This window comes from Brienomyrus brachyistius, chromosome 25 (genome assembly GCF_023856365.1).
Source record: "Brienomyrus brachyistius isolate T26 chromosome 25, BBRACH_0.4, whole genome shotgun sequence".
NCBI lineage: Eukaryota > Metazoa > Chordata > Actinopteri > Osteoglossiformes > Mormyridae > Brienomyrus > Brienomyrus brachyistius.
Window position 1 is genome coordinate 1,948,856 of NC_064557.1, and position 21,246 is coordinate 1,970,101.

The 21,246-nt window shown below is 49.8% G+C and overlaps 1 protein-coding gene across 2 annotated transcripts in view; it reads left to right on the plus strand.

The window, feature by feature from the left end:
- The window catches only part of LOC125720548 (DENN domain-containing protein 4C-like), a 34,635-nt gene that overhangs the window by 4,830 nt on the left and 8,559 nt on the right, over positions 1–21,246 (plus strand). For both annotated transcript variants that reach the window (XM_048996077.1, XM_048996078.1), the window contains exons 2-20: positions 6,498–6,807; positions 8,645–8,897; positions 9,036–9,105; positions 10,204–10,373; positions 10,727–10,968; positions 11,361–11,427; positions 11,739–11,797; positions 14,152–14,296; positions 14,657–14,832; positions 14,920–15,020; positions 15,216–15,434; positions 15,988–16,133; positions 17,082–17,120; positions 17,237–17,367; positions 18,494–18,626; positions 19,901–20,107; positions 20,216–20,344; positions 20,677–20,800; positions 20,941–21,099. In XM_048996077.1, the coding sequence (XP_048852034.1) occupies positions 6,509–6,807; positions 8,645–8,897; positions 9,036–9,105; positions 10,204–10,373; positions 10,727–10,968; positions 11,361–11,427; positions 11,739–11,797; positions 14,152–14,296; positions 14,657–14,832; positions 14,920–15,020; positions 15,216–15,434; positions 15,988–16,133; positions 17,082–17,120; positions 17,237–17,367; positions 18,494–18,626; positions 19,901–20,107; positions 20,216–20,344; positions 20,677–20,800; positions 20,941–21,099 (2,869 nt within the window). In that variant the 5' untranslated portion in view covers positions 6,498–6,508. The remainder of the gene's footprint in view (positions 1–6,497; positions 6,808–8,644; positions 8,898–9,035; positions 9,106–10,203; positions 10,374–10,726; positions 10,969–11,360; positions 11,428–11,738; positions 11,798–14,151; positions 14,297–14,656; positions 14,833–14,919; positions 15,021–15,215; positions 15,435–15,987; positions 16,134–17,081; positions 17,121–17,236; positions 17,368–18,493; positions 18,627–19,900; positions 20,108–20,215; positions 20,345–20,676; positions 20,801–20,940; positions 21,100–21,246) is intronic.

Genomic DNA, 21,246 nt, shown 5'->3' on the forward strand with positions numbered 1-21,246 from the left:
GCTTTGTTTGGCTGTTGAATAGTGAAACGGAGAACGTCTTTGCCATGCGGGACCCGGACCTGTGCCTGCCTGTCCTCGGCCTTCTCAGGTTTCAGCTGGAGACTCGGTCCAGACCGGAGTCGCGTTCGGAGCTCCAGAGACAAATGGCTCCGTCAGACGTACCTGGCTGACGGAGTCATTTCGTTGGAAAGGCTCTGCGATGGCGGAGTTGGAAACCACTGGGGATGTCTGGTTCTCGGGGCCCCTGGGGGCCCGACTAGACACACCTTTTTCCTTTCTGGGGGATGTGTGGCAGTCAAAGCACCTCCATAAAGAAGTGGTTGGCTGGGCTGCCTTGGATGCAAAAGGATTTAACAGGAAGCTTATGGGAGGCTTGGGGGGGCTATTTTGTTTACAGATCTCACCCAATGCCCTAGACTTTCCTTTATAGTTAAAAAAAAAAAAACTAATGTGGGTTTTTGCATAAATAAAGTGTAGTTTTGAATGAAGCCATCAGGTCGTCTCACTGCCAGTGGCGATCGGCGTCTATCCCTCCACTGCATGTTACCGTACTGCCGGCTCTTTGTCAACATTATACTCGCACATGCTCATTCCCATTTCGCATGGCATATGATAATTTATTCTTTTACTGCATGGTCTCTTCTTGTATCACGCTACTCTTTATCCTGTCCCCTCCAGGGTGACAATTAAAACTTGAACTTGATATGAAATTTTATTTTTCCTTTTGTATACATCCCAGACATGTGTCTTCCTGACCACCTTTCATTCAGCTGGTTCGATCTCCGTTTGACCTCCAGGCTGCTCACGGGCTGCGGTTTGTCCTTTTGGAATCGAGCTCCTAGCTCACCACCAACTCATGGGACGAAACTTTAACTTGCACAAAAATGTTCTGCAGAGAGAGAACCAATCCGATCTTGGTTTAGAGGTGAGACCAACCAATCAGATGTCTTGGTCGTGCCTCCTCTAGTTGATTGGACCTGCCTCCTGCCCAGTCTGATTGGTTACCTCTCTCAACCAATAATTTCTTTTGTTCTTCTCTCAGAACATTTTCGTGTGTGTAAAGCTCACCATGACCAGGAACTTTGAACCTCCATCTTCGCCTAGATCCAGCCTTGGCCCAGCCTTAGTACAGCTATAGTTTTTGCATCCCAGAAGCTCTGGTATGACTCAGGCTTGGTAAAGCTGTGCCAAGTCGATCTTTCCGATTCCTCTTTGTCAGTGTGATGTCAGCTCCGAAAACCGGTTATTGCGAATACCCTGTTCCTCCTTTCTAACTCAGTTGGGACTTTGGTCACCATTGTGCTAGTTTTAGTTCTGATTTTTGCTTAATATAGTTCAGATGTATTACGGTCAGTTGCAGTGAGGTAAAATATAATAAAGCGTTTCATTCAGCGGGGGCACCGTGGAGCAGCATCAGATCTTTGCTGGAATATGAGGAATGAAGCAACACCAAGACTGTGTGCATCTCAGCGCAATTCCGGCTTAATCATGGCATGGCATAATCCTTCTAGACTGCATTCTACCAGAAGGATGACCTCCTCGTCTTGCCGTAATCCTCGCTGCATCGTACTTACTGTCTCTGTGAGTGTTGCGTCATCCAGACGTGCTTTACCCTCAGTTAGTCAGGAGTTTATAACTCAGGAAGAGGTGGGAAAGGCTGTCATGCGGGATGGACTGTGCCAAGCAGCGAAATGGCCTTTAGGCTTGCGGTGTCCTTTAAGAGCGCCTGGCTGTAAGAGTGTTTGCTCAGTGTTTGGTTCAGCTGTACATTACATTGTGGGGACCAAATGTCCCTACAATGTGATACAAACCTGTTGTTTTGACATTGTGGGGACAATTTTTTTTGGTCTCCACAGGGGACGATCAGAGTTATATAAAAATATGAGTCAAAAAAAAAAATGCTAAAAGTACTTTGTTTGATCACCTCTGTTTTGCTCATAGAAATGAATGGACAGTCCCCACAAAGATATGAGTACAGGCCTGTGTGTGTGTGTGTGTGTGTGTGTGTGTGTGTGTGTGTGTGTGTGTGTGTGTGTGTGTGTGTGTGTGTGTGTGTGTGTTCAGAGCCACTGTTGAGTCACTGTTTTTGGTTTCCCCCGATCTTCCATGGGCTATTTAACCTCTTACTCTCTTGCCTTTTGTCCGCTGATTCCTGTAATGGGGATTCCTTTCCATAACCATCATGCCGATTATTGCAGGCTACTGGAATATGAATGTAGCAGGTCCGTTAGGAAGCCAGACTGGTGACTTGCCAGTATGCCGGCCGGCTTGCTGCTTAAATTCCCATGGAGATTCACATCATTAGCGGTCTGTCTCCTAGCCTTGATCGGACCATGCTGGCCTGTCTTCTCCCACGGCTCCCGTAGCGCGCTGCCCTCCTCCGGTCTGCAGCAGGCAGCCTGTTTAATGACCCACAGCGATTAGATTTTAAGGTTGCTAAGGTTACAGGCATGAGGTACCGACTCACAGAGCCTTCAGCTCCTGGTCGCTGTTACGAGAGCAGCAGCCTCAGCCGATGGAAGTCGAGGAGCTGGAGTCGATTGCAGTGCCGTTTTTACGATACTGAATACAAAACAGCCTTGGGGCTAGGGTGGGGCAGACTGGTTGTGGGGGTGGGGAGGGGGGGGGGGGGGGCAGTTACACAACTGAATGACACCAGTTCTGTAGGTTATCGGATTCTGCATGACAAATTTCACCCCTGCCTTTCCTGTAAAACATGCCACTCTATGTGTCTCCATGTTTTGCAACAGGACTGTCTGCTGCCTAGCGGATACCTTTGCAAACTTCTTAATTACTTGTGCTGAAGCACGGCTCTGTTAACCTGTTGTACCTCAAATTGTCAAAGGGAAACACAGCACCGTCCATGTTGCATCAGATTGCGTCCTCATCGATGCCTTTCCCTAACCTCACGTTAGAGGATTCTGCTTTGCAGTGGGATAAGACCAACATCGTGGGGACAGCACAGGTCATTGAAGCCCTGAGTAAATGATTGGAAAGTCGCAGTTAAAATCCCCAGGAAAAGCAGTTTCACTTGGACCAGTGTCTAATTGACTTACTGGAACTAGTCTTGGGTAAGGTGACCACCAAATCCATGTCGGGGGGGGGGGGCACTGAGGTAGGAGAGGGTTTGTAAAATACAATATGAATTAAAAGACCAGGATTTCACTTTAGTTGCGCTGAGTTCTTGCTGCGTGCTGATTGGTCAGCCTCCTATAGTCATGCATGTGTCACTAATGTTAATGTTGAACGGCCGAGTCTTTCAATGAAGGAAACGAACCAGTAAGAGCATAAAAAAAAGAATTGAACTGTTTAGCCAAGAACAGGAGCCTTTCAGTTTCAAAGCAGTTTGTAAAACCTGACGCAGCTCAAAGTGACCCCCCCAGACATGGATTAGGTGGTCACCCTAATCTGGGGGAGTAAAAGCAAGGTGCACTAGGGCCTTCGGGAACAGAACTTCATACAGACAGGTTCCAGAGTTGTTTGTTTTTGTTGCGCAGAGGAGGAGGAGGAAGGTGAAGCTAAAGGGTTTGTTTGTAAAGCAGGTAAAAGGCCGGGTTTAATCACCAGGGTTCAGTCACTGACTGTGGGATCATTCACGCTTCCTGCCCATGTGTGTTAGACCATTGTTCGGCTACAATAAGCGATGTAGCCTGAGGTCCTAAGTGCGGTGAATCATGGGTAGCATCTCCTGAGCCCTCGTGGACTTACGGCCGATACCGTCTTTGCTGCATCTACCCACATTTCAAACTCGACACAGCGCTGCTCTGACCAGCAGTCATACAAAGTGCTTTCCCATGCACCTGAAAAATGTACGACGCTGAGCACAATAGCAGAGCGAAATGTCAGCTTTGTTGTGTGTTTTTCCGACGTCTGCAGTGTTTGGCTCACTTCGTCTGGAAATCCGCGTCGTAAGCCAGCTAGCAGAAGCCAGGACGGCCATATTTTACATATTTTTATATTTTCCAGCGATGAATACAAATATTAATTGGAAGGAGGTCTGCCCCTCACACGCACAACCATCATTTGGGTCTTTAAAAAAATAGTCAAAGCAAAAATCATTTGTATTTGTGGTATCTGCCGAAGTCACAGATGTCACGGGATCGTATGACAATGGATGGGTAGATTGTCGCGATGCAGTGAACTTCGGGTCGCGCTAAGACAAAGGCCCGTTTGAGATGGTCATGGGCAGGACAGCAGACCATCACCTGGAGAAGGTCCCTGATTTATCGGACATGGGGCTCTTCCATGACAGCCAGTAGGGCTGTGTATCGGTAGGTCTTGGGCAAGGCGAAGCCGTGTCATGATACAATACAGCAATACATCAACCGGTTTGCAAAGTCCTGTATGTGTTACCAACTATTACCAACTGTTCAGATTTATAACAGCAGAATACCGAATGTTCTTTGTCTGTTTTAAATTCTGAAATGTCAGTCAACAGTTTACAGTTGCATAGACACACGACTGTTTAAAATCCTTTCATTTCAGTCTCGTTTGCGGTTCCTCCGCTGTATTTCAGCTCAGTAAGGCAGGTTTCACAAACAAAATGAGACTTATCTTTTATAGTAAACCCAAAATATTTCCATACTTTGGACGTGTACTTGGCAGGGGCATTTTGGATAGTGTAAGTGGTTTACAAACGACGGCCGTGCCTCTTGAGGGTATTATCACCTGTATTCACTTGATCGAGTACCGTAGGCCTCATCCAGAAATACAAGAAGTTACAAATGATATCATTAGTCTTCATTTTTTATTTATTCGAGATTTAGCGATTTAAAGTTCAAATAATGACGTGTTCCATATCATTACATTTGTTTGAAAAATAAAACGAGGCTGGTAAAAAAAAATTATATTTGTTTCTAAGAAAGTATAAACATCAAGCATCCAAATTATAAGCCAGCACGACGTGACTCATCTCTTTGACTCGCCTTTTGCCTCATGTTGGAGGCTCAGTTTCAAAGTGAGGTTTGACGGCTGAGCCGCCACAAGACATCTGACCTCAGGTCCGCTCCCGCTTGACGTGGCCAGTTAATGTGCAGGACTTTCATCCACAGCAGGTCCAACGGACCATGCGTTCGGCTTCCCTTCCCTTTCAGTTCTGCGGAAAAACACAGGTTAGATCTCAAGCCCACTCACTGTGTGGGACGATCTGTGATTCTTATTCCGATGCCCCCCCCCCACCTCTACTGAAGCAGACCCTTTTATTACACAGGATATGCTAAAGGATTTTCTTACCAAGTTGATCAAAGGGTGAGCCAATCCATGCCACAGCCCAGCTGGGTGCCTGTGAGTCTGGGAAACGTGTCTGCTTGGATTCAGGAAGGCCATGCTGCATTTTAGAAATGGTACCTGTATGTTAGATTTAGATTTATCGTCAATGAAAGGTGTGCATGTGCACTGGCCTGTCCAGGAGCACAAGATGGCTGCCTGATGGCCTCCTTTGCCCCAGTTATATATCCAAGCTGCTGTTGGTCCTGTACGCTGTGGATGACTCTGCCCTTTTCGCTTCCACTTGAAAGGCTGCTGACTTCAAACTTCAAATGTGTCCATTTCTGATGTTTACTGTTCAGGCTGTGTGTGTGGCTGTGTGTGTGTGTGTGTGTGTGTGTGTGTGTGATAATTACAGACTGTGGTCCCACTATGCACGCAGAATGGCTCGGGCAGCACGCTGCCACACAAAGAACCAGTGTTTGTACTGACTGCATCTTTTTTAATACTACTGTGAATCCGAAGTGCTTGACTGTCTTGTAAACAGCTATTATGGCGTCCGAGTGATTCGCGTTCGGAGATTTCATGTGAATATGCGCAGACCGCGGGCCTGTCGGCTGCGTAACGTGTCGGAGCAGCTGAGCAGGCTTGAAGGCAATCGGGTTTTATGGCGCGGAACCATAAATCGATTTCCATAAATTCCCCGGCTTCTGACGCGAAGAGCCTTCTGTCAGACTGTTAAGCGCTCACGGATGGAGCAGCCTGTGTCCGCCAGAGCTCGGCCTTATCGGATTTGTGTCAGACGGAGGCTGAGAGACGGCCTTATTTATGAGGTTTCATCTTTCTGGTTTTGTCATTAGGGCAGATAGGCCCGACGTCAGTGTTTGTGCTGGTAATCCTCTGCTGTCTGTTTCCTACATTCCTATGCTTAGAATGACGACGGTCATCCCTTTTGATTTATCTCCAATACTGAACCGAAAGCTTCTTGAATGGAGCTTGAGTGCTTTACCTCTCCTGTAATCACTTATGCTACTTTCAGCATTCAGTTCAGATCCTTCAGATCAGTTTGCGCTTTTATCTGTTCTCTCGTGTCCATTGCTCTGCATGAAGAATGCTCCAAGAATGTTGATCCAGTTCTGTCTCTTGTGAAGACGACTGAATCATGCTCGGCATGTCTAACCAAGCCATTAATCTACTTTTCAAGTTCTGCCTTTCCCTCGAGGGTCTGCGGCAGGATCTCCTGATGGCGACCGTGCATCAATGACATACTACCTGTGTCCTTCATCCTACAGTACATGCAGCCATGATCGAGGACAAAGGTCACCGAGTTACGGACTACTTCGTGGTGGCCGGCCTGACGGAGAAGTCCACCCCGCTTGAGCAGGACCTGTCGGAGACTAAGTCCAGCGGGCCCAAGGCACCCATCACCGACCTGGCCGTTATCAACCGGTCAGCAGGCGAGACTGTACCAGAGGGCTTCACCTGTGTGGAGATCACTCCAGGTGGACAGCCGGCTAACCTCAACCATGGGAGTTTGAAAAGCCCCGAGATATTTCTGTGCTACAAGAGAGGACGAGAGAAACCCCCGCTTATCGACATTGGGTGAGAATTGATGGTGGAAGGGGTTACATTATCATTAGGGGGAACTCCTGTCTTTTGTCCTACATGCTAAAGCTCTAGGGAAGTTGCTGCCTTGGCAAAGCAACCCTTCCCCTATTTTTGTCTAAGAGGCATATCCTTATTTCTGTGTATCTTTCCTGTATAGTAGAACTTAATGACCAACTCTCACTTAATGACTAACTCTATGTGGAATCTGAAAATGTTTTGACTATTTTGTGCCAACGCTGGCAGAAGGAGCAGTGATTTACTAGGCAAATCTGCCAGCAGGGAGGTCTGCAATTCCAGAACATCCCAAGAAAACAGCACCTGACTCTGGGGACAGTGTCGTCTTGTCAGTAGTGAGCAACTGGGCTTTCCATTAAACTGACAACCATTCAACTTCTAGAAGACAACTTAATGCCGAGTTTACATTTGCATGCCTTCACTGGTCTTAAGAGTGCCGAGGTCCGGAAAGTTCTGCTGCAGCTTCTGGTTCCCTCCCTTCCCTGGGCTGGTAGTGGGAGTACCGTTTATCACAAGCAGAATCATTGTTGGCACATCAAGTATGAAAAACCGCATCAGAGATGTATTCATTGTGCTGATGAAAAAGCCAGTGGTGGAAAGCCAGTTCTCTGGAGCCAGCTTTCCATCTGCAACTGTGGGCCTCTACCAAGAGCATGAGTGACGTTTGGGGGCTAGTGGGACATACCACTCACTCACCATATCATGGGGGCCGGTCAGGGCTACTCCTGATGGCCTGTCATGCTACAGTTCTCCAACAACCTCAGCAACCTTCTCTCTTTTCATATTTGAGTATCTTCAGTGATAGACCCTCGTCAGAATCTTTTCCTCCCTGTTGGTAACTCAAACTTGCTCTCTGTGATTTTGAATTTTTTTTAAAAAACTCCAATTAGCCAAATTGACGTCCCAACTGTGCTAGCCTCCCCGTCGAGAGGTTTAACTGAAGTCTGAAGTTTCCCAAAAATAGATCTTCATTATTCCTCTCAGAGTGTACGTATGCAGGCGCGTGTGTGTGCCTTTAAATCAGATCCCGCTGCTTGTTACTTGTATGAAGTTTCCATTCCCTTTAAGCCCTCCCCGAGGTCATTTTGACAGATACGAACAAAAATTAAACCACCACAATGGCACGCAAAGGAAAGGATAGGAAATAGCTTTCTTGCTCGAAGGAGTGACTCAGAAAGCAGAGACTCCAGCAATTGGAATAGGAAGCCAACCCTCCCTGTGGAACAAACAAGTCCAACTCCACATGTGAGAAGTCTGCTCTGTTTCAGCTCCACCTACGTTGTAGCCATGATCTGCTGCCGCCTCGTGTGTTTTTCGTGGTCTCCTGAGGGCAGCAAACACACTCGCATCTTTCAGCTGTTTTTAACTGCCATTCCGTCCATCTGGAGAAGTAACAGCTGGGAAGCCTGTTCTGCGCAGCGTTCTTTGTTTTGTTCTTTGGGGCCCCCAAGGGGACCCGCTTTTGTGCCGTGCTACGGTCCTGTGCCGTCTCGTGTTTCAGACGCGCAAAACTCTGTTGAACTCGTCTCTTGACTCTACCCAAGTCATTGCATCACAAACCGGTAGAGAGTCAAGCTTAGTTAATCAAATAGCCTTGCATGGACTTGCAGGTAAAGGTGTGTGCATTTGCGTGTTAAAGTGCAGCCAAACTTGAAGGCAGGTTCTCCAGTGTTGAATGGCCTATGTGGAAAATGTGGTTCGCGGATTCTGAAGGGTCCCATTTAGATCACCCCATCACTGAACCTGTCTTTCACACAGTTTTGCCATCCCTATCATAGTGGGTACTTACTGTTCCCTGGTGGCTCTGATCTTTCAGGGCACTCTGCGAGGGTAAGGAGAGGCTGATCCAGGGCTGTGAGGTCATTCAAGCCACGCCCTATGGCCGCTGCGCCAACGTGAACAACAGCTCGGCCACCTCGCAACGCATCTTCTTGACCTTCCGCCGAGCCCAGCCAGTCCAGCCGCAAAACTCTCTGGCCGTCACCGACGTGTGCATCATCATCGGCAGCAAAGGCGAGACGCCGCCACACACCTTCTGCAAGGTGGTGAAGAACCTCAACGCTGGCATGGTGAGGCGGCACAGTGTGGGGGTGTCTGACCGGTGACCGGTTTTGATTAGATAATTTGCCGAGGCTTTAGCTGCCGGGCAGAGAGTGCGGAATGGATTCTGTATAGTGCCTTAACCTTGCTTCTCCTTCGACACCTAGTGGGGTTCCAGCGTGTTCCTCTGCTATAAGAAGTCTGTCTCGTCGTCCAACTCCATACCTTATACAGCAGGTAGGTTCTGCCTGTTTCCCCCGTCTTGTATGTCCTGGTTGTAAGATCTGGGGAAGGGGGTGGAATTTCTCATAAACGGAAGCCTCACGGAGACTTGGGCTGTGTTGATCTCCTGCCGGATTACTTTCCTTCCTCAGATCTTGCAGGATGATTGTCATGTGTACGAAGCACAGTACTCTTGTGTCACAGAGACTCACAAAGGGGTGATTTTTAGGATTTTTCAGTCCAGCTAGCAGAATGTCGTTGACGTACATCATTTTCTTTTAATAAACCAGCTTTTATGCTGAGATGCATCCATAAATATGAGACTCGCATTTTTATTCATTAGTCCATAAGACTGACTTTAACATTTTTGTTAAAAGTCAAATGGGACAAAAGATCACAGTGAGTCTCATTAAGACTTCGTTCACAGTAACGGCTTCCTTGCTAGAGGGCACATGGTTTAAACCAAGCTGCATTTTATTTATTTATTTAGTGTTATATTTAGTTTGCCTGGGGAAATGGTCTCTCTTCATGGTGACATTGTGTTGAATTTATTTCTGTAATGAGGAAGGTATAGAGGTTTCATCTTCTATCATGTGTAAAGCACAAACATATTTTTGGTGACCCGGGACACACTACTCTGTATACTTGGCATCTCAGTAATTCTGGGATGGTTGTCTGGTCCGCCTGACTTTGGCTCAGTTGAGGTCACGTGTGGTTCTGTGCCTTCTGGCTAAATGGCTTTTCTCTGTCTAAATTGTCAACAGAAGGTCTGTTTTGTTTCCATTTGTTATTGTCAGTTTTGCAGTTTTCACCAATCTGCTCTGCATCAGGGCTGAGTTGTTGTGTAAAGCCCATGAAGGCAAACCTCTGAGGTCTGGCCAGACTTTTGTTGGTTGACACTGTGCCATTGGGTGCCAGTGCCCAGTGCGTTATCGTGATTCGTTTTGTTTCCTGTAACAGTGCTTTGTTTTGGTCTCTGCACTGGTGTCCCCTTGAGCCGACCATGGCAGTGAGCTCTCGGATCGGTCAAGAGCCCCAGTGCAGACTATCGCCGTACGTTGAAGGTCATCTACCAGACGCACCTCATCATGTCTGTCTTGTGCTTCATTCCAGGCCTGATCTTCAGGTACCCAGCTGAGGATTACGAGTCCTTCCCCCTGTCCGAGTCTGTGCCCCTATTCTGCCTGCCCATGGGAGCCAGGATTGAGTGTTGGCCACCCAACACCTGCGATCCGTTGCCCATCTTCTCCACGTTTGTCTTAACAGTGTCCTCTGGGGAGAAGGTATGTGCTAAAAACAACAGCTCAGACTCTTGAAACGGTCAAGACTGAACTCTTCGGCTACCACAGATAACAGTAATAGGGTTTTAATGCCATGCAAAGTAGTTTTGGACTTATTTCCGTTACGTTACTTGGCAGTTTTGCTGAATCTAACTTCTGTAAAAATACAAAATTTGAAAAGAAGTAGTTTTTTTAAAATTACTATAATTGTGCCTAAACGGATTTGAATAGGGTGAGACAAGCTAGGTAATCCGGCTGTTTAGCCTGCCCCTGGTGCTTGGGTAAGCTGCACTGGATTCTGCTATAACAAAGTATTACAGGGGCAGACTGTGTGTAAGTGCCCGCTTGCCCTGCAGATGTATGGAGCTGCCATCCAGTTCTATGAGCAGTACCCGCTGGAGCTTCTAAGCGAGAAGCAGAAAGTCCAGCTGGGCCTGCTGTCCGTGGTGGAGAAGCGACTCATCCCCAACCGCCCGGTCAACACCAACAAGTGCATCTGCCTGCTGTCCCGTTGGCCCTTCTTCGAGTCCTTCCGCAAGTTCCTCACGTTCCTCTACAAGCTGTCCATCTCTGGGCCACAACCGCTACCCATTGAAAAGTGAGGCACCGCCCACCTGCGACTCGCGTGGATCGCTCCCCGGGAACGCCTGACGCTTACCAGTCGCGTCGTCTTTGATCCGTGTCTCCATCAAGCGTTGACACTCAATCGAATTCCCTTGAATCCGTTTGGCAGAAGTCGTATTTGAGAACATGAATTCTGAGAAGGTTATAATTTGCATGTAGACCTCCCCAGGGTGCCTTGAATACCACTGTTGATACATTCGCCTCAGTTCAGCATCGTGGGTATTTTCTTGATGGGATCTTGATTATTCTGCCCTCATGTGATGCTGTGAGCCCCTGATTGGCAGTCGGAAGGCAGTACCCAGTCATGTGGCTTTTTGTTTTCTTTTTGTGATCATTTATTAATTGTGCCCCCCCACTTTCAAACAGGCACATCTCCCACTTTATGCACAATGTGTCCTTCCCGTCCCCCCAGAGGCCCCGGATCCTGGTCCAGGTAAGATCCTGTGCGTGCCTGTAGGGTGCAGTGTGTTCATGGTGACGAACGACCTGCAGGATACACATCACTGAAAGAATCGCTCTATGCTACGTGTCCATCTCTTCCTGGATCAGCTGATCCGCACACTAGTGTTTAATAAGAATCTCCCGCGTCCTCACGTCTGTGGAATGTATTTCCGAGTAATGCCGAGCTCTGGAGCACAGAATCGGCAGCCAGCCTGTGTTCCCGTGCCGTACAGAAACTTTCTGGTCCACTGCCGGCATTCCGGACGCTGTGACGAGCGGTGTGTGTTGTGTTTGTCGTTCTAGCTCTCTGCCCACGACAGCCTGATACTCTCCCAGCCTGTGTGCACGCCTTTACCTCTGAGGTAGGTCTGTCTTGTTGCCGGTTACTTCCCCGTGGTTCTCGCTGCATGAGTTCTGCTACCTGCCTTTCGGGAAGAATCATCACATGATCATCTGGTGGCCTGTTATTTAAAATCACGTAAACGGTCATTAGTGTCCCCTTTCATTTCCAGATCACACTTCCTACCCTCCTCCCCTTCAAATGACCGTCCTCTGGGGGTATTTATAGTTTTGGAAGCAGCCGGGTCTAATTAGAGCCTAACGGTAATCTTTTTACACTCCATGCTGGACAGAGAGGATTCTGTTGATCTCGTTTCCCTCCTTTATAATTCGCCTGTCTGTTATTCCAGCTTTTGCACTGCTTCTACCCAGTGGCTCAGTCCTTCCCTTCAGTGGCATGTTAAGCAGCCACTCTGCCCCCCCCCCCCAGGCTTAGCCGCACTGACTCAGAAATCCTCCCCGGGCCCCTGTCACCGTGAAAGCCGCCTCCAGTAGCTACCAGGAGGATAAACAGTTTCACCAGGCTCGTGTTAGCTGGCTCCGTTAGCAGAGAGAGATTGTCTTCAGGGCTGGCTCTCCCTCGCGGCCGGCTTACTCGGTGCCGAGTTGGCGTCCCGGGCTGCATGGATCTGAAGGTGGGATCCAGCACGAAGAGCAGATCCCATGACGGCAGTGTGATTTGTGGTCTTTGAAAACCACCTCGCATCCCCCTGCACAGGTTTCTACCGTAATTCTGCTTGCGCTTTCGTCGTCTTGTTCATTGCGGATTCCTGCATGGCGCAGGCTGTATGGGGGCTTTCCGACAGATCCACGTGCCGGGGGGCTTGGGGCTTCACAGTTAAAGATTTATGCCTGAGAAGAAATGGCTCCAATAAGCAAGGAGGTTAATGGCTGATTGAACTAGCATAATGAAAGCAGATGCGATTCGATACTGTTGGGTATCTCGGTAAGCAGCTGTTAAGCAGCATGTTTAGAGGTGCCTTAACAGCCCCCCCCCCCTTGGGATTGGTGTCGGCTACTTTTTCGTTTGTAAATTAGGTTCTTTACCTGCAGGGCTTCTGCCTCAAGTGAATCAAGTGTCCTGCTTTTTTAGTGCATAGTCAGCGAGTTTGTCAGAGACTAAGTGGTGGGTTGGGCAGCCACGTCTAATCTGGTAATATAAATCTGAGCAGACGGCAAGAAAAAACAGGCAGGATGGCCCTGCGGCAGCGCAGGTCTGGAAATTTCCAGAGGAAACTCCTTCGTTTTGAAAGTGACACTCTGGATGTCATGGGGACCTCAGCGAAGATCCTGCAGGGGATCCAGGTCGTTTTTAAATCTGTAGATTATTTTTACGACGTAAACACTTTTATTTTTGCTGGCTACAGCGTCTGAACTTTGCCAGGTTCCCTGTAGTAATTAGGAGGTAGATAAGTATGTGGTCCTATATCAAAGATGTCAGTCTGCAAAAGCATCCATCCGTCCATTACCCTCCACTTATCCGAGATCAGGTCGCGGGGCAGCAGTCTCAGCAGGGAAACCCAGACGTCCCTCTCCCCGGCCACTTCATCCAGCTCCTCCGGGGGAATCCCGAGGCCTTCCCAGGCCAGCCGAGAGACATAGCCCCTCCTAAGCAGATGCACAAGCCACCTCATCTGGCTCCTCTCGATGCAGAGGAGCAGCGGCTCTACTCTGAGTCCCTCCCGAATGACCGAGCTCCTCACCCTATCTCTAAGGGAGAGCCCAGCCACCTTGCGGAGGAAACCCATTTCGGCCGCTTGTACTTGTGACGACCTCCTTTCTGTCACTACCCACAGCTCGTGACCATAGGTGAGGGTAGGAACGTATATTGATTGGTAAATCCCGAGCTTTGCCTTTTGGCTCAGCTCCTCCTTCACCATGACAGACCGATGCAGCGCCCGCATCACTGCTGACACCGTACCGATCCGCCTGTCGACCTCCCGCTCCATCGTTCCCCCACTCGTGAACAAGACCCCGACATGCTTAAACTCCTCCACTTGGGGGAGGACCCCCTCCCTGACCTGGAGAGAGCATTCCACCCATTTTTTCCAGTGTTTTCTTAAATCTAGTTACTCCATAATGTGTGGATGGTGTGGAGTAGGCTAAATCACTCCTTCTGTCCTTCCCCATTACATCTGCATCCCTGTCAACATACATCACGTTACCTCAGTGCCGTAGAGCTCCCCCACCCTCTCTTTTTTTTTTTTTTTTGGAGGCCTAATATGTAGTCGGCTAATTTTTTTTTAACTGTGTAGGTTCTTCGAATGGAGCATCGTTAGTTTGTAATGATGGAGCGGTTTGACGTCTGGGATTAGGGTTCTGTCTTGTTCCAGCCCTAACCTGGCTCTGCTCCCTTCCTTCCGTCCGTCTCCTACAGCGGAGCCGACTTCAGCAGCCTGCTGTCCAACCTTGGGGCGGAGAACTGTGCCACCCTGCTGCACTTCGTCCTGATGGAGAGCAAGATCCTTCTGCACTCGCTGCGGCCGGCCGTGCTGACTGGCGTGGCTGAGGCGGTGATGGCGGTGAGTCTGTATTCACTGGTGTCAACCCTGTGTCAAGTCTGCGTCAACCCTGGAAGATTGTTCCGGAAGCTTCCTTCCAGTCCTGGCTGTGTTAGTTTCACGCTGAAGTCGCAAATAAGAGAATGAGTTATGATTAAACGTCTTCGGGAAGGATTGTTTTGGCTCCGGCGAGTCATAGTCATGCTTGGGGGTTACAGTGACGTAATCCTGTCAGATTGTTCTATGCTGAACAGCTTATACCGAACTGACGGCGCAAACATCAGCTGCGAGGTGATATTTAGGCTGCCGATGGCCCAGCCTTGTGACACTGCAGTGATGTTCGTTTTGTTTCGTTTCGTTTCGTTCGCCACCTTCTTGTAGATTATCTTCCCCTTGCAATGGCAGTGCCCCTACATCCCCTTATGCCCCCTGTCCCTGGCGGGGGTACTCAACGCCCCCTGCCCCTTCATCGTGGGCGTGGACTCCCGCTACTTCGATCTGTATGAGCCCCCTCCCGACGTGGTCTGCGTAGACTTGGACACCAACACCATCTACCTGTGAGTCGCTGGTCCCACCCTACGCTACCCGCCGTACTTGGATGCATCTCCTCTATCCCTCAGACTCGCGCTGTCTCTGCTCTGCAGGTCTGATGAGAAGAGAAACTACAGCTGGAAGAACCTCCCTAAGAAGCCAAGCAAAAACCTCCTAAACTCTCTCGGCAGTCTGTACCACCAGCTCACCGCAGGTGGGGAGGTCGATCTTTTGTCTTTTGGCTTATGGGAGATAAGGGGTCTCATCGCCTGCTGGATATTTATATTTATTCTCTGGAGGCCTCTGTAGAATCAGTAATTTTATTCACCCATCCAGCAGAGGGTCAGTGGGGTTGTGTTATGAGTCCCGGTCGTTCGGAACTGTGAGCTTCTGTCTGTGGGCTGCATAGTCCTCAAGAAATCCTCGGAGGGACAGGCGATGGACTTGACCCCCATGGAGGCAGACTTCACGTGGCACAAGAAGAGGACAGGCCTGGAGATGGAGGTGCAGGAGGCCTTCCTGCGTTTCATGGCCTCCATCCTGAAGGGGTATCGCTCCTACCGCAAGCCCATCACCCAGGCGCCGTCAGAGAAGGCCACCGCCTTGGACTCGCTGTACGACCTGCAAGGTGCTGCAATGCTGCTTTTTAAATGTCTGCAAATGCAAATGTCTTCTATGTCCCTTTGGGTTTTTTTTTTTTTTTACACAAATGCGCTACTTGCATTTAACTTATCCAGCGGGGGAGGGGTGCCTGCAGTTTTCAGTCTCATGAGGGCGTTGGCCCTTCCGCTAAGGGGGAAAGTAATACCGCTGATCAGAGGCACGGCAGGTCCGCACTTGTTCAGACCTGTGCGGTCCAGTAATAACAAAACGGGTGAGCAGTCACAATGTCGGCCTTCAACACAGGATGTGTATTGGGCCGGCGGGCACCCGATCCGGAGTGTAGGAGGAACTCGGGGACACAATGGAAAGGAGAGTAGCACGGCCCAGCTTTTAAAAACACGTTAGCTGCCTTTCCCAGATCTCTGCTGTCGATAACGACTTTGTAGACCTTGGCATCATTGACTTCTCCTGTAAAAATTTTTTTTTTTACTGAGCCGCCTCAGGGTCTTCGGCAGCACATGGGAATAATGTGATTGAGAGACGCGTTTAGCTGCATCCCCGTCGATTTCTCGCACCAGGGTTCCTGAAGAGTCGAGATCGTGCCCAACAGAAGTTCTACACCCAGCTGACCAAAACGCAGATCTTCATCCGCTTCATTGAGGAGTGCACCTTCGTCAGTGACAAAGATACTGGTCTGGCCTTCTTTGATGACTGCATCGACAAAGTGAGCTGGTCATTCGGTCATTCGGTGTAACTTTTGTTGGTTAAGAACATCATTCCTGACTAGGGTTGCAAATGGGTGGAAAATTTCTGGAAACTTTCCAGAATGGAAATATTCCAATTTAGAAACTTTCCATGGGAATTCATGGGAAAATTCCTAGAATTTTGCACCCCTATTTCTGACTGTTCACACCTGCACATAATAATTAAATACACTAATGCAGAACTGAGATTCATCGTTGAACACGGTATGACGTCGCTTGTCATAGTCCATGCCTCCCGATTACGGCGCCACTCCAAACACAGCCGTTAACTGCGCTGGCGTTAACCGCAGCCAAAGCATGGGCTGGTGAATCCGTAGTCTGGATGTCGCCAGTCGTTGAGACACGGTGCAGGATGACACAGGGTGTTGTAGAGAGTCCCAATACCTGTGTCCGGATCGCAGGCGCCGATGTCCTGAGATTCTTGGTGCACAATACGACGATCCTCCCTTGGTGTGGTCTGTTTTGGGGGGACCGGACCCTTCGCGTTTGTGGGTGCCCTCATGTGCCCATTGGTTCTAACATCGAGTGACTGTGACACACATGCCGGGGAAATGCACGATAGGACCACCCAACCTCACGCAACCCACAATGCAACCCCTGTCAAACTCTGTCAAGTGCTGGTAATGCTGTCTAATGCGTCTGAGGCATCCTCTGTGGTTACTAGATGTGCCAGTTTCTTCAGTCGAACTGAATCATTTACATACCCATCGCTGGTCTGCACGTGTGTCAAATGACATCCAAATCGGACCATTACTTCTGAGTGCTCAACTTTTTTTGTCACAGAGTATAGTTGACTTTGTATTAGAATCTTATTTGCAAACTGTCTTAGTCCTAGAGACTAACGTTGGCACAGTTGACAACAGCCATGAAAATCTGATGATATCCCCGTTTATTTTGTCATCTTTCAGCTCTTCCCCTCCGATAAAGTGACGGATAAAGGAGCCAAGGTAATGGCAGCATCTCCTGCTTCATTGGTTCTGTGTTGATCACATGTTCCAGTCCTCTGGAGTCACATGATCTGGCTCTTGAGCACTTGTATGTCAGCATGTCTGTCTGTGTGCAGGTGGAAGGGGAGACTCTTGAGGACACCAGGCTGATAGAGGTGGATGAGTCTCAGAACAGTGACCTCACAGTGTTCGTGATGCCCCCAGAGCCGCCGGCCGAGGAGGGCGAGGAGTCAGTGGTCCGCTACAGGTCAGTGTTTGGCAGGGGGGGGTTGGGGGGTCAGTAAAAACATAGACACATGGTTTATAGAGATGCCTGCTGTCTCGGATGCTGCTGCCAAGATGACCCTCACGCATATGTCTGACTGCCACGGCTGCCCTTTCATCTCTGCCGGCATCGTGTTAGCCGCTAGGCTGCGATCGTGCTGATGAGTCAAATCAAATCAAATCAGGAGCCGGATGAGTCACTGCCAGGCCTGGCAGTGTGTCTGCCTGAGCATCCGGACGCTCTATCTAAAAGCGCAGCTTGGACCGGAGCACTAACAGCATCGAATAGCTGCCACTCTTTGCCTTGGCCTTTTTTATCAACAGTTCCAGGCTGGTTTCATGCTGTGAAGTCACGTCCATCAACTGACCTAAACTGCAGTCCTTGAGCCTTATCACTTTTCTGTCAAAACTCCCCGTGGACAGTCTGACGATTCTTGGCCCAGGCGACGGCCATCACTTATCACCAGTTTTCTGCTGGTTGCTTGAGGCCAAGTCTCCAGCTCTGATCTCGTGTGATAATCTTGCCGTTACACAGTGTGTCACTGTGCTCTCCACTGTAGGACGGGAGCAGGTGGAATTTCAGGTTGTCTTCAGGTCGGTCAAGGCTGACAGCTGAAGTCTCCTTTGTTACTTAAGTAGATCTTAAGTTATTTTTGCAGCCTATTTTGCTGGTGGCCAGCTGTGTGGATGAACTTACTGGATTAGGCCGAACTGCGGTGCTGCTACGTTACTTAGTTCTAGTGGGTGTGGTTGCATGAACCAGTTTACCAGACATCCTCTGTGGGATCCTCCGTAAGTCTGATTCTTTTAAGATAACCCTAAACTGTCGCATTCCTTAGTGACACAAGTGGTGGCCCGTGCAGCAACATAGCAATGTGTATTTTCAGATAGTTACCTGGCAACACAACACTGGGGCGCAGTGGCAAGTCTTAAGGGGCGCAGTGGGCTGCAAGACACTTCCAGTTTTTGGAAGCTTAGGAGTTGTGGACGCTGGTGAACAGATCTGGGATTAATATGCAGGATTATTAGTTGTGTTGTGTGTGTCAGCCGGGCAGTGATTTGATAATGAGAATGGCAGCTGGATTCCCACACCTGCTGTTCCTCCCCAGCTATGAGAACTTCCCTCGTCTGCGACTGGAGCTCTTTGACTGCCCCCAGGAGCTGCGGCCAGCACTGAGCCGCAGGACAGCTGGTGCCAGCGTGTCCAGCAGCCCTGCTTTGCTGGCCAAGAGGACCAAGCAGGTAGGACCATGTACCCACCCCCACCCCCAGAGCACTGGCGGTTTGCCTGCCTGACCTCCAAGATCATTATCCTTTAAGGCAGTGTTTTCCAACCCAGTCCACTGCACGGGGAACCCCGGACAGTCCAGGTTTTTGCTCCCTCCCAGCTCCCAGCCAATCAGGAGCACCAAATACCTGGTACAGGAGAGTAAGCAGGAACGTGGACTGTCCGGGGGTTCCCCGAGGACCTGGGTTGGGAAACACTGCTTTAAGGAGCGTCATCCTTCTTTAACACTAGCAGGATCTCAGGGATTAGCTGACACGGCTTTTATCAGGTGCGCTTGCCATGGCTGAACAAGAAGAGCAGCTTCCTTAGCTGAGACATCAGGGAAACGTCTCCTTTAAAGAACTTTCATCCTTGGAGCATGAGAAATGAACCTGCGTCTCACCTTCAGTAGTGATCCGAATGCTGAAGGCCTCGGTCATTTTGGTTTGGGTTGTAGGGCCAGGGTTAATGACCGGAGGTTAAATTGGGACAGGATGCAGTGGTGTTCCAGGCAGGTGGTGGGCGTCGCAGGGCATGGAGCCCACCACCAGCTCACCATCCATCATCTAGCCAGCCATTGTTTGGGAGCGTGGCTCGTAGAGGAAGGGACTTCAGATACGGAAAACATCCTCACAGGATATCGGACGCAGAGGCGAGGCGGACTTGTCCTTGGGGCTCGTCAGGATTGCAGTGGTGTAAATCATATACACGGCCCGGTGTTCTTGGGCCAGCTAGACTGATGGGCCTCAAGGGGATAACTGTGGTTTATATTTGTTTAACGAAAGTGTTTGCGATGAAGAGCTAATCCGAAATGCATTTAAAATGAGCAGCGCGATTAGTCAGTCGGTGTGGAGGTGGGGTAGGTGTGCTGCCAAAGTTTAGCTAAATTAGCTCATTATTATGCACCATTGTTACTACTTCACACCTGAATTATTCACTGCGTGCACGAAGAACAAACGGTAGTCAGAAACATTCTGGGAATTTTTTGTTTGCAACTTTTTTTTTTTTTTTTTATTCCCCTCAGACATTTGTTTTGACTCTCTCCCCCCCCCCCCCACCCCCCCGAAGGTGATCCCCGTGTGCATAGCATTCACAAGTGTCGCTTTCGTTACCGTGCCATGTTGTAGGACCTTTGTAGTGTGTAGAAATCCTTGTTTAGACTCTGTTAATCCGCCGTGTGCCGCTCACATCACCCCATAAGCCGCAGACAGGCTTCCGCCTCAGCCCACTTGTCGAAATGTGACCGCAGGAGATCAAGCTGGCCTCCAAGATGGCGAAGCGCTACTACTCTCACCCGCCCCTGTGGGCGAAGTGCCTGTTCAGCCACTGCTACAGCCTGTGGTTCATCTGCCAGCCGGCGGGGGTGCGGGCCGCCCGCTCCAAGCTGCACGCCATGCAGCAGGCCTACGACGTGCTGCTGAAGATGCAGAGCACGGAGGTGGAGGTCCTGGACGAGGCGAGTAACCCCCCAAGTCCCAGAGAGGCTCCGTGCCGGTGCTTTTTCCTTGTGAATTATCAGTGCATTGTGTGCTAAGAGGCGGAGCTTCTCGTCGTCCACGTGCAGGTGTGCTACCGCGTGGTCATGCAGCTCTGTGGGATCTGGGCTCTACCCGTCTTGGCCGTGCGTGTGCTGATGGCCATAAAGAAGGCTGGGGTGGAGCCCAATGCAATCACCTATGGATACTACAACAAGGTACGCTGCTCTACTCGGGGTCGCCACCTGGTGGAGGGCTAGAAGGTTGTCAGGTTAAGTGCTGGGGAGGACTGTTCCATCATAAACTGAATACCACCCAATACATGTGTATAATGGCGGGCAGTTAAAAGTGATAACCATCACGTCGCATTTTCTACATTGCCATTTGTCTGCTTGCAAACTCTGCGTGGCTGGTCAGATTGATGCGAGAAGGTGTGCGGTTTTTGCAGCAGTTTTGCCGCCTCCCGCTGTGGTGCTCCGGCGTTTTGGAGCATTCGGTTTTTCTCTGGGTAGCTGTGTGGTTAAAGGTCCCGCCATCTCGGTGCTTCTAGGCCGTCCTGGAGGGGCCCTGGCCCAGCCAGAACCGGAGCGGCCGCTTCAGGTGGGCGAAAGTGCGCAACGTGGTGCGCGCCGTGGCGCAGTTCAGGCAGGCCATCGCCACCGGACGCAGCGCAGGTAACGTGGCAGAGCAGATCTGGATGCACTGGGCGTTGCGATTTGGGAGCTTAAAAATTGTATAATGTCGGCTCGCGCTTTTCACAGGACTGCTCCTCGCGTGAAAACAGGAAATGACATCACTGCGTTCTGTCCCCCAGGCTGTGTTGGGGCTATGGCGGCGAGTTCAGACATGCACGATGTGGACCACATCAGCCACGGCAGTGCAGACAGCAGCAGTGACGTCAACGGGGAGGAGCACACGCTGTTTGCTCGCAACCTGGTGGTACCCGATGGCACAGACAACTACAGCAGCACGGGTGATACTCCTGAGTGTGACGGACAAGATAGGGGTGTGAAAATCCCATGATGTGGCACTGTGCTCTCAGCTCTGGGCTCCCCTGTGTCCCCGGACACACAGTGGCTTCATATTAACCAGCCTCACTGTTTTTCCAGTGAAAAGTAGC